Consider the following 13,360-nt stretch of genomic DNA (forward strand, 5'->3'; position numbering starts at 1 on the left):
ATCTCAGAAACCATTTACACTGCTAGTTATGGCCTAATGTGGTCGCTGGATAAAAGCTTTGGATAAAAGCCGCCTGCTAAATGGCATATATTATCAATATTATCAATATTAATGTTAGCTCGCTTTAGCTTTAGCTACCTGCAGATTCATACTATAGCTGCTTCATGCACGATGGCTCGCTATGAAAATCTGTTTGTTTTGCTAGCTAGTTCTATATGAGTTGAAAATATGGTTAGTTGTTTAGCTAGTTACAACGCCTAAAGAAACGCTCCACTTGGCCAGATGATTACATGACCCATCAAGTTAGCCAGGTGTTTCTGAGGTTGATTACGGCCATCTATTGTATTTCATGAACATGCCTACATGTCTGAGACAATAGTGACCCCTCCATTTAGCTAGACCCATCCACTCTAACCTCCATCCTTCTACTTCCTTCATCCTCTGACCTCTACCCCTCCATCTATGACCTCTACCCCTCCATCCTTCCACCCTCCATCTCTCTGACCTCTAATCCTCCATCCTCTGACTACCTCCATCCTCCTGACCTCTAATCCTCCATCCTCTGACCTCTAACCCTCCCATCCTCTGACCTCTAATCCTCCATCCTCTGACCTCTAACTCCTCCATCCTCTGACCTCCTACCCCTCCATCCTCTGACCTCTACTCCTTCCATCCTCCTGACCTCTGCTCCCTCCATCCTCTGACCTCTACCCTTCCATCCTCAGACCTCCTGCTCCTCCATCCTCTGACCTCTACCCTCCATCCTCTGACCTCTAATCCTCCATCCTCTGACCTCTAACCCCTCCATCCTCTGACCTCTAATCCTCCATCCTCTGACCTCTAACCCTCCATCCTCTGACCTCCACTCCCTCCATCCTCTGGACCTCTACCCTTCCATCCTCTGACCTCTGCTCCTCCATCCTCTGACCTCTACCCTTCCATCCTCAGACCTCTGCTCCTCCATCCTCTGACCTCTTACCTTTCCATCCTCTGACCTCTGCTCCTCCATCCTCTGACCTCTTACCCTTCCATCCTCTGACCTTCAACTCTCCATCCTCAGACCTCTGCTCCTCCATCCTCTGACCTCCACTCTTCTATCCTCTGACCTCTTACCCTCCATCCTTTCTGACCTCTGCTCCTCCATCCTCTGACCTCCACTCTTCTATCCTCTGACCTTCCACTCTCCATCCTCTGACCTCTACCCTTCCATCGTCTGACTATTCTTATTCTTTTGGCCTCTGCATTCAGTTGAGGTCTTCTCTTGACTTTGTGTGTGTGTGTGACTGTGAGTGTGCGTAGTAGCGTGTAGTGTAGTGTGTGTGTGTGTGTGTGTGTGTGTGTGTGTGTGTGTGTGTGTGTGTGTGTGTGTGTGTGTGTGTGTGTGTGTGTGTGTGTGTGTGTTCACTGGTTTTCCAGAAATTCTGTTCGGAAGATTCTGGAATTATGAGGAAAGAAGCAAGATATCTGGGAATCCTCCACCCGGAAAACGAAGGAATTTAGCTGCACACCAGGGAATTTGGAGAACGTTCCCTTGCATTACTGCAACTCAAAGTGCCCAGTTTGTTGGTGAGGGAGTTGAGAGTGTGGGGAGTTGAGTGTGGGGGGAGTTGAGTGTGGGGGAGTTGAGTGTGGGGAGTTGAGTGTGGGGGAGTTGAGTGTGGGGGAGTTGAGGTGGGGGAGTTGGAGTGTGGGGGAGTTGGAGTGTGGGGGGAGTTGGAGTGTGGGGGGAGTTGCGTGTGGGGGAGTTGAGAGTGTGGGGGGAGTTGAGTGTGGGGGGATTTGAGTGTGGGGGGAGTTGAGTGTGGGGGGAGCTGAGTGTGGGGATTTGAGTGTGGGGGAGTTGGAGTGTGGGGAGCTGAGTGTGGGGGAGTTGAGTGTGGGGGAGTTGGAGTGTGAGGGGAGTTGAGTGTGGGGGAGTTGAGTGTGGGGGATTTGAGTGTGGGGGGATTTGAGTGTGGGGGGAGTTGAGTGTGGGGGATTTGAGTGTGGGGGGAGTTGGAGTGTGGGGAGTTGAGTGTGGGGGAAATGTCAAGGATGTCTCTCAGGACACTATGGCTGGGTTCCCACTAGATGGCCAAGCTGGCAACGCTATATTGTAAAAATGTATGATAAAAAATGTTGTCTTGATTTAAGGTTAGGTGTTCCTGTTCGCAGTGTGGTTCATGTCAGGGTTAATGTCAGGTTAATGTTAATGTCAGGGTTAATGTTAATGTCAGGGTTAATGTTAATGTCAGGGTTAATGTTAATGTCAGGGTTAATGTCAGGGTTAATGTTAATGTCAGGGTTAATGTCAGGTTTAATGTCAGGGTTAATACTCAGGTTAATGTCAGGGTTAATGTCAGGTTAATGTCAGGGTTAATGTCAGGGTTAATGTCAGGGTTAATGTCAGGGTTAATGTCAGGGTTAATGTCAGGTTAATGTCAGGTTAATGTCAGGGTTAATGTCAGGTTAATGTCAGGTTAGTGTTAATGTCAGGGTTAATGTCAGGGTTAATGTCAGGGTTAATGTCAGGGTTAATGTCAGGGTTAATGTCAGGTTAATGTCAGGGTTAATGTCAGGGTTAATGTTAATGTCAGGTTAATGTTAATGTCAGGTTAATGTTAATGTCAGGTTAATATCAGGTTAATGTCAGGGTTAATGTCAGGTTAATGTCAGGTTAATGTCAGGTTAATGTCAGGTTATGTCAGGTTAATGTCAGGTTAATGTCAGGGTTAATGTCAGGGTTAATATCAGGGTTAATGTCAGGGTTAATGTTAATGTCAGGGTTAATGTTAATGTCAGGGTTAATGTCAGGTTAATGTCAGGGTTAATGTCAGGGTTAATGTCAGGTTAATATCAGGGTTAATGTCAGGTTAATGTTAATGTCAGGTTAATGTTAATGTCAGGGTTAATGTCAGGGTTAATGTCAGGTTAATGTTAATGTCAGGGTTAATGTTAATGTCAGGTTAATGTCAGGTTAATGTTAATGTCAGGTGTTAATGTCAGGGTTAATGTTAATGTCAGGGCTAATGTTAATATCAGGGCCTATTTCAGGGTTAATGTTAATGTCAGGGTTAATGTCAGGGTTAATGTTAATATCAGGGTTTATTTCAGGGTTAATGTTAATGTCAGGGCTAATGTTAATGTCAGGGTTTATTTCAGGGTTAATGTTAATGTCAGGGTTAATGTTAATGTCAGGGTTAATGTCAGGGTTAATGTTAATGTCAGGGCTAATGTTAATGTCAGGGTTTATTTCAGGGTTAATGTTAATGTCAGGGTTAATGTTAATGTCAGGGCTAATGTTAATATCAGGGTTTATTTCAGGGTTAATGTTAATGTCAGGGTTAATGTCAGGGTTAATGTTAATGTCATCACGTTAATGTCAGGTCAGGGCCAATGTTTTCAGGTTAATGTTAATGTCAGGGTTAATGTTAATGTCAGTGTTAATGTCAGGGCTAATGTTAATGTCAGGTTAATGTCAGGTTAATGTTAATGTCAGGGTTAATGTTAATGTCAGGGTTAATGTTCATGTCAGGGTTAATGTCAGGGTTAATGTTAATGTCAGGGTTAATGTCAGGTTAATGTTAATGTCAGGGTTAATGTCAGGGTTAATGTCAATGTCAGGGTTAATGTTAATGTCAGGGTTAATGTCAGGTTTATTTCAGGTTAATGTTAATGTCAGGGTTAATGTCAGGGTTAATGTTAATGTCAGGGGTTTATTTCAGGGTTAATGTTAATGTCAGGGCTAATGTTAACGTCAGGGTTTATGTCAGGTTTATTTCAGGGTTAATGTTAATGTCAGGTTATGTCAGGGCTAATGTTAATGTCAGGGCCAGGGCAGGGTTTATTTCAGGGTTAATGTTAATGTCAGGGTTAATGTCAGGCTAATGTTAATGTCAGGGCTAATGTTTGTCAGGTTTAATGTTAATGTCAGGGTTAATGTTAATGTTAATGTTAATGTCAGGGTTAATGTTAATGTCAGGTTAATGTCAGTGTTAATGTCAGGGTTAATGTTAATGTCAGGGTTAATGTTAATGTCAGGGTTATTGTCAGGTTAATGTCAGGGTTAATGTCAGGGTTATGTTAATGTCAGGGTTAAGGTTATGTCAGGTTAATGTTATGTCAGGTTAATGTCAGGGTTAATGTTAACGTCAGGGTTAATGTTAATGTCAGGGTTAATGTTAATGTCAGTGTTAATGTTAATGTCAGGGTTATGTCAGGTTAATAAGGGTTAATGTCAGGGTTAATGTCAGGGTTAATGTTAATGTCAGTATTAGCTAATGTTAATGTCAGGTTTATTTGTAGGTTAATGTTAATGTCAGGGTTAATTATTATCAGGGTTAATGTCAGGTTAATGTCAGGGTTAATGTTAATGTCAGGGTTAATTTCAGGGTTAATGTTAATGTCAGGGGTTAATGTCCAGGGTTAATGTTAATGTCAGGGTTAATGTTAATGTCAGGGTTAATGTCAGGGTTAATGTCAGGTTAATGTTAATGAGTTAATGTCAGGGTTAATGTCGTTAAGGTTAATGTTAATGTCAGGGTTAATGTTAATGTCAGGGTTAATCAGGTTAATGTCAGGGTTAATGTCAGGGTTAATGTCAGGTTAATGTTAATGTCAGGTTAAGGTTAATGTCAGGTTAATGTTAATGTCAGGGTTAATGTCAGGGTTAATGTCAGGGTTAATGTTAATGTCAGGGTTAATGTTAATGTCAGGGTTAATATGTCAGGGTTAATGTCAGGGTTAATCAGGGTTAATGTTAATGTCAGGTTAATGTTAATGTCAGGGTTATTGTTAATGTCAGTTAATGTTAATGTCAGGTTAATATCAGGGTTAATGTCAGGGTTAATGTTAATGTCAGGGTTAATGTTAATGTCAGGGTTTGTCAGGTTAATATCAGGTTAATGTCAGGGTTAATGTTAATGTCAGGGTTAATGTTAATGTCAGGGTTAATGGGTTAATGTCAGGGTTAATGTCAGGGTTAATGTCAGGGTTAATGTTAATGTCAGGGTTAATGTTAATGTCAGGGTTAATGTCAGGTTAATGTCAGGTTAATGTTAATGTCAGGGTTAAGGTTAATGTAATGTCAGGGTTAATCGCCAGGGTTAATGTCAGGGTTAATGTTAATGTCAGGGTTAATATCAGGGGTTAATGTCAGGTTAATGTTAATGTCAGGGTTAATCAGGGGTTAATGTCAGGGTTAATGTCCAGGCTAATTCAGGGTTAATGTCAGGGTTAATGTTAATGTCAGGTTAATGTTAATGTCAGGTTAAATGTCAGGGTTAACGTCAGGGGTCAGTGTTAATGTTAATGTCAGGTTAATGTTAATGTCAGGGTTAATGTTAATGTCAGGTTAATGTTAATGTCAGGTTAATGTTAGGGTTAATGTCAGGGTTAATGTCAGGGTTAATGTCAGGGTTAATGTTAATGTCAGGGTTAATGTTAATGTCAGGTTAATGTCAGGGTTAATGTCAGGGTTAATGTTAATGTCAGTTAATGTTAATGTCAGGTTAATGTCAGGGTTAATGTTAATGTCAGGGTTAATGTCAGGGTTAATGTCAGAGTTAATGTCAGGGTTAATGTGTTAATCAGGGTTAATATCAGGGTTAATGTCAGGGTTAATGTTAATGTCAGGGTTAATGTGTTAATGTCAGGTTAATGTCAGGGTTAATGTCAGGGTTAATGTCAGGGTTAATATCAGGGTTAATGTCAGGGTTAATGTTAATGTCAGGGTTAATGTTAATGTCAGGGTTAATATCAGGGTTAATGTCAGGGTTAATGTCAGGGTTAATGTTAATGTCAGGGTTAATGTCAGGGTTAATGTTAATGTCAGGGTTAATGTTAATGTCAGGGTTAATGTCAGGGTTAATGTTAATGTCAGGGTTAATGTTAATGTCAGGGTTAATATCAGGGTTAATGTCAGGGTTAATGTTAATGTCAGGGTTAATGTTAATGTCAGGGTTAATGTCAGGGTTAATGTCAGGGTTAATGTCAGGGTTAATGTCAGGGTTAATATCAGGGTTAATGTCAGGGTTAATGTTAATGTCAGGGTTAATGTTAATGTCAGGGTTAATATCAGGGTTAATGTCAGGGTTAATGTCAGGGTTAATGTTAATGTCAGGGTTAATGTCAGGGTTAATGTTAATGTCAGGGTTAATGTTAATGTCAGGGTTAATGTTAATGGGTTAATGTTAATGTCAGGTTAATCAGGGTTAATGTCAGGTTAATGTTAATGTCAGGGGTTTATTTCAGGTTAATGTTATGTTAATGTCGGGGGTTAATGTCAGGTTAATGTTAATGTCAGGGCTAATGTTAATGTCAGGGTTTAATTTCAGGTTAATGTTAATGTCAGGTTAATCGGGGTTAATATCAGGGTTAATGTTATGTCAGGGTTATGTTAATGTCAGGTTAATGTTAGGGTATGTCAGGTTAATGTCAGGTTAATGTCAGGTTAATGTTAATGTCAGGGTTAATGTCAGGGTTAATGTTAATGTAGGTTAATGTCAGGGTTATGTTAATGTCAGGGGTTAATGTCAGGGTTAATGTTATGTCAGGGTTAATGTGGTTATGTTAATGTCAGGGTTAATGTCAGGGTTAATGTCGGGTTAATGTTATGTCAGGGTTAATGTTAATGTCAGGTTATGTTAATGTCAGGGTTAATGTCAGGGGTTAATGTCAGGAGTTATGTCAGGAGGAATTATGTCAGGTTATTAATCCGGGTTAATGTTAATGTCGAAAGGGTTATGTCGAGTTAATCCGGGAGTTGTGTCAGTTGTGTTATGTCAAAATTGTGTCAAGGTTGTGTCGGGGTTATTGTGTCGGGGTTATATTGTGTCGGGAGTATGTTAGGGTTATGTCGGGGTTGTGTCGGGAGTTATATGTCAAGAAATTTGTGTTATTAATAAGGGTTGTGTTGTGTCGGGAGTTGTGTCGGGGTTGTGTCGGGGGTTATGTCGGGGTTGTGTTGTGTCGGGGTTATGTTGTGTGGGGTTATGTCGGGGTTGTAATTGTGGACTAAGGGGCTAATGTCAGGTTGTGTCAAATTATGTCAAGTTAATGGTTATGTATATGTAATTCGGGGTCAATATTAATATGTCAAATTATATGTCAGGTTAATGTCAGGTTATGTCAGTTGTCGGGGGTTATGTCGGGGTTAATGTTAATGTCAGGGTATGTTATGTCGGGGTTAATATCAGGGTTAATGTCAGGTTAATGTCAGTTAATGTTAATGTCAGGTTAATTATTGTGGTTAATATATAAACGTTATGTCAGGTTAATGTTATGTCAGAGTATAATCAGGTTAAATATCGGGAGTTATGTTATGTCAGGTTAATTATATAAAAATCAGGTTAATGTTATTAATGTTAATTCAGGGTTAAGTTATGTTACTGTCAGGGTTAATTTAATATTAAATTTAATGTTAATGTTACGTCAGTAAATATCAAGGTATGTTATGTCAAATTTACGTTATGTCAGGAGTTATGTCAGGAATGTTATGTCAGAATTTAATATTATGTCAGGTAGCTAATATGTCAGGTTATGTCAAGTTAATTGTCAGGGTTAATGTTAAGAATTAATATTATCAGGGTTAATGTCAGTTAAATTATGTCAGGGTTATGTTACCGTCAAGGTATATTATGTCAATTAATATTATGTCAAGGTTATTATGTCAGAAATTAATATCAGGTTATGTCAGGGAGGTTATGTCAGGTTAATGTTTGTCAGGTTAATATCAGGTTATGTCAGGGTTAATGTTAATGTCAGGAGTTAATATTAATGTCAGGGTTAATGTTCAGGGTTAATGTTAATGTCAGGGTTAATGTTAATGTCAGGGCACGTTAGGTTAATGGTCAGGTTAATGTCAGGTTAATGTCAGGTTAATGTTGACGTTTGGGTTAATGTTAAATGTCAGGGTTAATATCAGGCTAATGTCAGGTTAATGTTAATGTCAGGTTAATGTTAATGTCAGGTTAATATCGGGGTTAATGTCAGGGTTAATGTCAGGGTTAATGTCAGGGTTAATGTCAGGGCTAATTTCAGGGTTAATGTTAATGTCAGGGTTAATGTTAATGTCAGGTTAATATCAGGTTAATGTCAGGTTAATGGTCAGGTTAATGTCACGTCAGGGCTAATGTCAGGTTAATGTCAGGGTTAATGTTAATGTCAGGGTTAATGTTAATGTGGCTACGTCAGGTTAATGTCAGGGTTAATGTCAGGGTTAATGTCAGGGTTAATGTCAGGTTAATGTTAACGTCAGGTTAATGTCAGGCCAATAGGTTAATGTCAGGTTAACGTCAGGTTAATGTCAGGCTGATGTTAATGTCAGGGTTAATGTCAGGCGTAATGTTAATGTCAGTTACGTCAGGTTAATGTCAGGGTTAATGTCAGGGTTAATGTCAGGGTTAATGTCAGGCTTAATGTTAATGTCAGGGGCTAATGTTAACGTCAGGGTTAATGTCAGGTTAATGTCAGGTTAATGTCCAGTCAGGTTAATGTCAGGGTTAATGTTAATGTCAGGGCTAATGTTAATGTCAGGGTTAATATCAGGTTAATGTCAGGGCTAACGTCAGGTTAATGTCTAATGTCAGGTTAATGTCAGGGTTAATGTTAATGTCAGGTAATGTTAATGTCAGGTTAATGTCAGGTTAATGTCAGGGTTAATGTTAACGTCAGGGTTAATGTTAATGTCAGGTTAATGTTAATGTCATGGTTAAATGTTAATGTCAGGGTTAATGTCAGGGTTAATGTCAGGGTTAATGTTAATGTCAGGGTTCAGGTTAATGTCAGGTTAATGTTGTCAGGGTTAATAATGTCAGGGTTAATGTCAGGTAATGTAGGTTAATGTTAATGTCAGGGTTAATGTCAGGGTTAATGTTAATGTCAGGACAATGTTAATGTCAGGGTTAATGTTAAGCAGGTTTAATGTCAGGCTAATGTCAGGTTAATGTTAATGTCAGGGTTAATGTTAATGCCCGTGGCTAATGTCAGTTGTGTTAATAGTCAGGTTAATGTCAGGTTAATGTGTAATGTCAGGTTAATAGTTAATGTCAGGTTAATCGTCAGGTTACGTCGGGTTAATGTCAGGTTAATGTCAGGTTAATGCCACGTCAGGTTAATATCAGGGTTAATGGTCATAGGTTAATGTTAATGTCAGGGTTAATGTCAGGTTAATGTCAGGGTCTAATGTCAGGTTGGCGTCAGGTTAATGTCAGGCTAATGTTAATGTCAGGGCTAATGTCAGGTTAATGTCAGGGTTAATGTCAGGTTAATGTCAGGTGTAATGTCAGGCTAATATCAGGTTAATGTCAGGGTTAATGTCAGGTTAATGTCAGGGTTAATGTTAATGTCAGGGTTAATGTCAGGGTTAATGTCACGCGTTAATGTTAGATGTCAGTTAATGTCACGTCGGGTTAATATCAGGGTTAATGTCAGGGTTAATGTTAATGTCAGGGTTAATGTTAATGTCAGGTTAATATCAGGTTAATGTCAGGTTAATGTCAGGTTAATGTCAGGTTAATATCAGGGTTAATGTCAGGGTTAATGTTAATGTCAGGTTAATGTTAATGTCAGGTTAATATCAGGTTAATGTCAGGGTTAATGTCAGGTTAATCGTTACATGTCAGGTTAATGTCAGGTTAATGTCAATGCAGGTTAATGCTAATGTCAGGCTAATGTTAGGCTAATGTCAGTCTAATGTCAGGGTTAACAGTTAATGCTAATGTCAGGTTAATGTTAGGTCAGGGTTAATGCTAGGTTAATGTCAGGCTAATGTCAGGTTAATGTCAGGCTACGTTAATGTCAGGGTTAATGTTAATGTCAGGTTAATGTCAGGGCTAATGTCAGGGTTAATGTCAGGCTAATGTTAATGTCAGGTTAATGTTAATGTCAGGCTAATGTCAGGTTAATGCTACTGTCAGGGCTAATGTCAGGCTAATGTCAGGTTAATGTCAGGCTAACTGGTTAATGTCAGGTTAATGCCCGTGGCTAATGTCAGCTAATGCTAATGTCAGGTTAATGTCAGTGTCAGGGTTAATGTCAGGGTTAATGTCAGTGTCAGGTTAATGTCAAGGTTAAGTTAATGTCAGGTTAATATCAGGTTAGTGTCAGGTTAATGTGTAATGTCGGGCTAATATCAGGTTAATAGTCAGGGTTAATGTTAATGTCAGGGTTAGTGTTAATGTCAGGCTAATGTCAGGTTAATGTCAGGGTTAATGTCAGGTTAATGTCAGTAGTTAATGTCAGGCTAATGTTAATGTCAGGGTTAATGTCAGGAATTGCGTCAGGCTACTAGCCTCAGGAGTTAATGTCAGGGTTAATAATGTCAGGTTAATGTCAGGTTAATGTCAGGGTTAATGTTAATGTCAGGTTATGTCAATCAGGTTAATGTCAGGGTTAATGTCAGGTTAATGTCAGGGTTAATATCAGGGTTAATGTCAGGGTTAATGTTAATGTCAGGGTTAATGTTAATGTCAGGGTTAATATCGTCGGTCAATGAGTCAGGTTGACGTTAATGTCGGCGCTACGTCAGGTTAATGTCAGGTTAACCTGTTAATGTCAGGTTAATGTTACCGTCGGGTTAATGTCAAGGTTAATGTCAGGGTTAATGCGTCAGGTTAATATCAGTGGTTAAATCAGGTTAATGTCAAGCTAATGTCAGGGTTAATGTCAGGGGTTAATGTCAGGCTAATGTTACATGTCAGGGTTAATGCTTAATGTCAGGGTTAATGTCAGGTTAATGTTAATGTCAAGCTAGTGTTAATGTCAGGGTTAATGTCAGGTTAATGTCAGGTTAATGTTAATGTCAGGGTTAATGTCAGGGTTAGTGTTAATGTCAGGGTTATGTCAGGTTAATGTCAGGGTTAATGTCAGGTTAATAGTCAGGTTAATGTTAATGTCAGGGTTAATGTTAATGTCAGGTTAATATCAGGGTTAATGTCAGGGTTAATGTTATGTCAGGTTAATGTTAATGTCAGGCTAATGTCAGGCTAATGTAATGTCAGGTTAATGTTAACGTCAGGCTAATGTCAGGCTAATGTCAAGGTTAATGTCAGGGTTAATGTCAGGGTATCAGGTTAATGTCAGGGTTAATGTTAATGTCAGGTTAATGTAGGTTAATGTCAGGTTGCACGTTAATGTCAGGTCTAATGTCAGAGTTAGCTATGTCAGGGTTAATGTCAGGTTAATGTCAGGTTAATGTTAATGTCAGGGTTAATGTTTCAGGGTTAATGTCAGGGTTAATGTTAATGTCAGGCTAAGTGTCAGGCTAATGTCAGGTTAATGTCAGGAGTTAATGTCAGGGTTAATGTCAGGGTTAATGTTAATGTCAGGTTAATGTCAGGTTAATGTCAGGGTTACCGTCAGGTTAATGTCAGGGTTAATCGTCAGGGTTAATGTCAGGGGTTAATGTCAGTAGGTTAATGTTAATGTCAGGGTTAATATCAGGTTAATGTCAGGTTAATGTCAGGTTACATCAGGGTTAATGTCAGGGTTAATGTCAGGGTTAATGTCAGGGTTAATGTCAGGTTAATGTTAATGTCAGGTTAATGTTAATGTCAGGTTAATGTCAGGTTAATGTCAGGGTTAATGTCAGGTTAATGTTAATGTCAGGTTAATGTTAATGTCAGGTTAATGTTAATGTCAGGGTTAATGTCAGCGGTTAATGTCAGGTTAATGTCAGGTTAATGTCAGGTTAATGTTAATGTCAGGTTAATGTCAGGTTAATGTCAGGGTTAATGTTAATGTCAGGTTAGTGTTAATGTCAGGGTTAATGTCAGGTTAATGTCAGGGTTAATGTTAATGTCAGGGTTAATGTCAGGTTAATGTCAGGGTTAATGTCAGGGTTAATGTCAGGTTAATGTCAGGTTAATATCAGGTTAATGTCAGGGTTAATGTTAATGTCAGGTTAATGTTAATGTCAGGGTTAATCAGGTTAATGTCAGGTTAATGTCAGGGTTAATGTGTCAATGTCAGGTTAATGTTAATGTCAGGGTTAATGTTAAGTGTCATGTTAGGTTAATGTCAGGGTTAATGTCAGGGTTAATGTCAGGTTAATGTTAATGTCAGGGTTAATGTTATGCTGGGTTAATGTTAGGGTTAATGTCAGGGTTAATGTCAGGGTTAATGTCAGGGTTAATGTTAATGTCAGGGTTAATGTTAATGTCAGGGTTAATGTCAGGTTAATGTCAGGCTAATGTCAGGGTTAATGTTAATGTCAGGGTTAATGTTAATGTCAGGGTTAATGTTAATGTCAGGGTTAATGTCAGGGTTAATGTCAGGGTTAATGTCAGGGTTAATATCAGGGTTAATGTCAGGGTTAATGTTAATGTCAGGGTTAATGTCAGGGTTAATGTCAGGTTTAATGTCAGGGTTAATGTCAGGGTTAATGTCAGGGTTAATGTCAGGGTTAATATCAGTGTTAATGTTAATGTCAGGGTTAATATCAGGGTTAATGTCAGGGTTAATGTCAGGGTTAATGTCAGGGTTAATGTCAGGGTTAATGTCAGGGTTAATATCAGGGTTAATGTCAGGGTTAATGTTAATGTCAGGGTTAATGTTAATGTCAGGGTTAATGTCAGGGTTAATGTCAGGTTAATATCAGGTTAATGTCAGGGTTAATGTTAATGTCAGGGTTAATGTTAATGTCAGGGTTAATGTTAATATCAGGGTTAATGTCAGGGTTAATGTCAGGGTTAATGTCAGGTTAATGTTAATGTCAGGTTAATGTCAGGTTAATGTCAGGTTAATGTTAATGTCAGGTTAATGTTAATGTCAGGGTTAATATCAGGTTAATGTCAGGTTAATGTTAATGCCGTGGTTAATGTCAGGGTTAATGTCAGGGTTAATGTCAGGTTAATGTCAGGTTGTTAATGTCAGGGTTAATGTTAATGTCAGGTTAATGTCAGGTTAATGTCAGGTCAGTGTTAATGTCAGGTTAATGTTAATGTCAGGTTAATGTCAGGTTAATGTCAGGCTAATGCTAGTGTCAGGTCAATGTTAATGTCAGGGTTAATAGGTTAATGTCAATGTAGGTTAATGTCAGGCACATCGGTTAATGTCAGGGCTAATGTTAATGTCAGGGTTAATGTTAATGCCAGGTTAATGTCAGGGTTAATGTCAGGGTTAATGTTAATGTCAGGTTAATGTTAATGTCAGGGTTAATGTCAGGTTAATGTCAGGTTAATGTCAGGGCTAATGTCAGGTTAATGTCAGGGTTAATGTTAATGTCAGGGTTAATGTTAATGTCAGGGTTAATGTCAGGGTTAATGTCAGGTTAATGTCAGGTTAATGTTAATGTCAGGTTAATGTCAGGTTAATGTCAGGTTAATGTTAATGTCAGGGTTAATCAGGTTAATGTCAGGTTAATGTTCAGGGTTAATGTCAG

At 38.9% G+C, this 13,360-nt stretch overlaps 1 protein-coding gene across 1 annotated transcript; it reads right to left on the bottom strand.

Annotated features, from left to right (window-relative positions):
- Positions 1–1,536: 1,536 nt before the first annotated feature.
- On the bottom strand, positions 1,537–1,855 carry LOC127918164 (uncharacterized; the record flags this gene model as incomplete). Its single annotated transcript, XM_052501442.1, has 1 exon — positions 1,537–1,855. A coding segment is annotated over one exon (319 nt), but the record flags the coding sequence as incomplete, so codon positions are not given.
- Between the last annotated feature and the right edge of the window lie 11,505 nt (positions 1,856–13,360).

This window comes from Oncorhynchus keta, unplaced genomic scaffold (genome assembly GCF_023373465.1).
Source record: "Oncorhynchus keta strain PuntledgeMale-10-30-2019 unplaced genomic scaffold, Oket_V2 Un_contig_13469_pilon_pilon, whole genome shotgun sequence".
Lineage (NCBI taxonomy): Eukaryota > Metazoa > Chordata > Actinopteri > Salmoniformes > Salmonidae > Oncorhynchus > Oncorhynchus keta.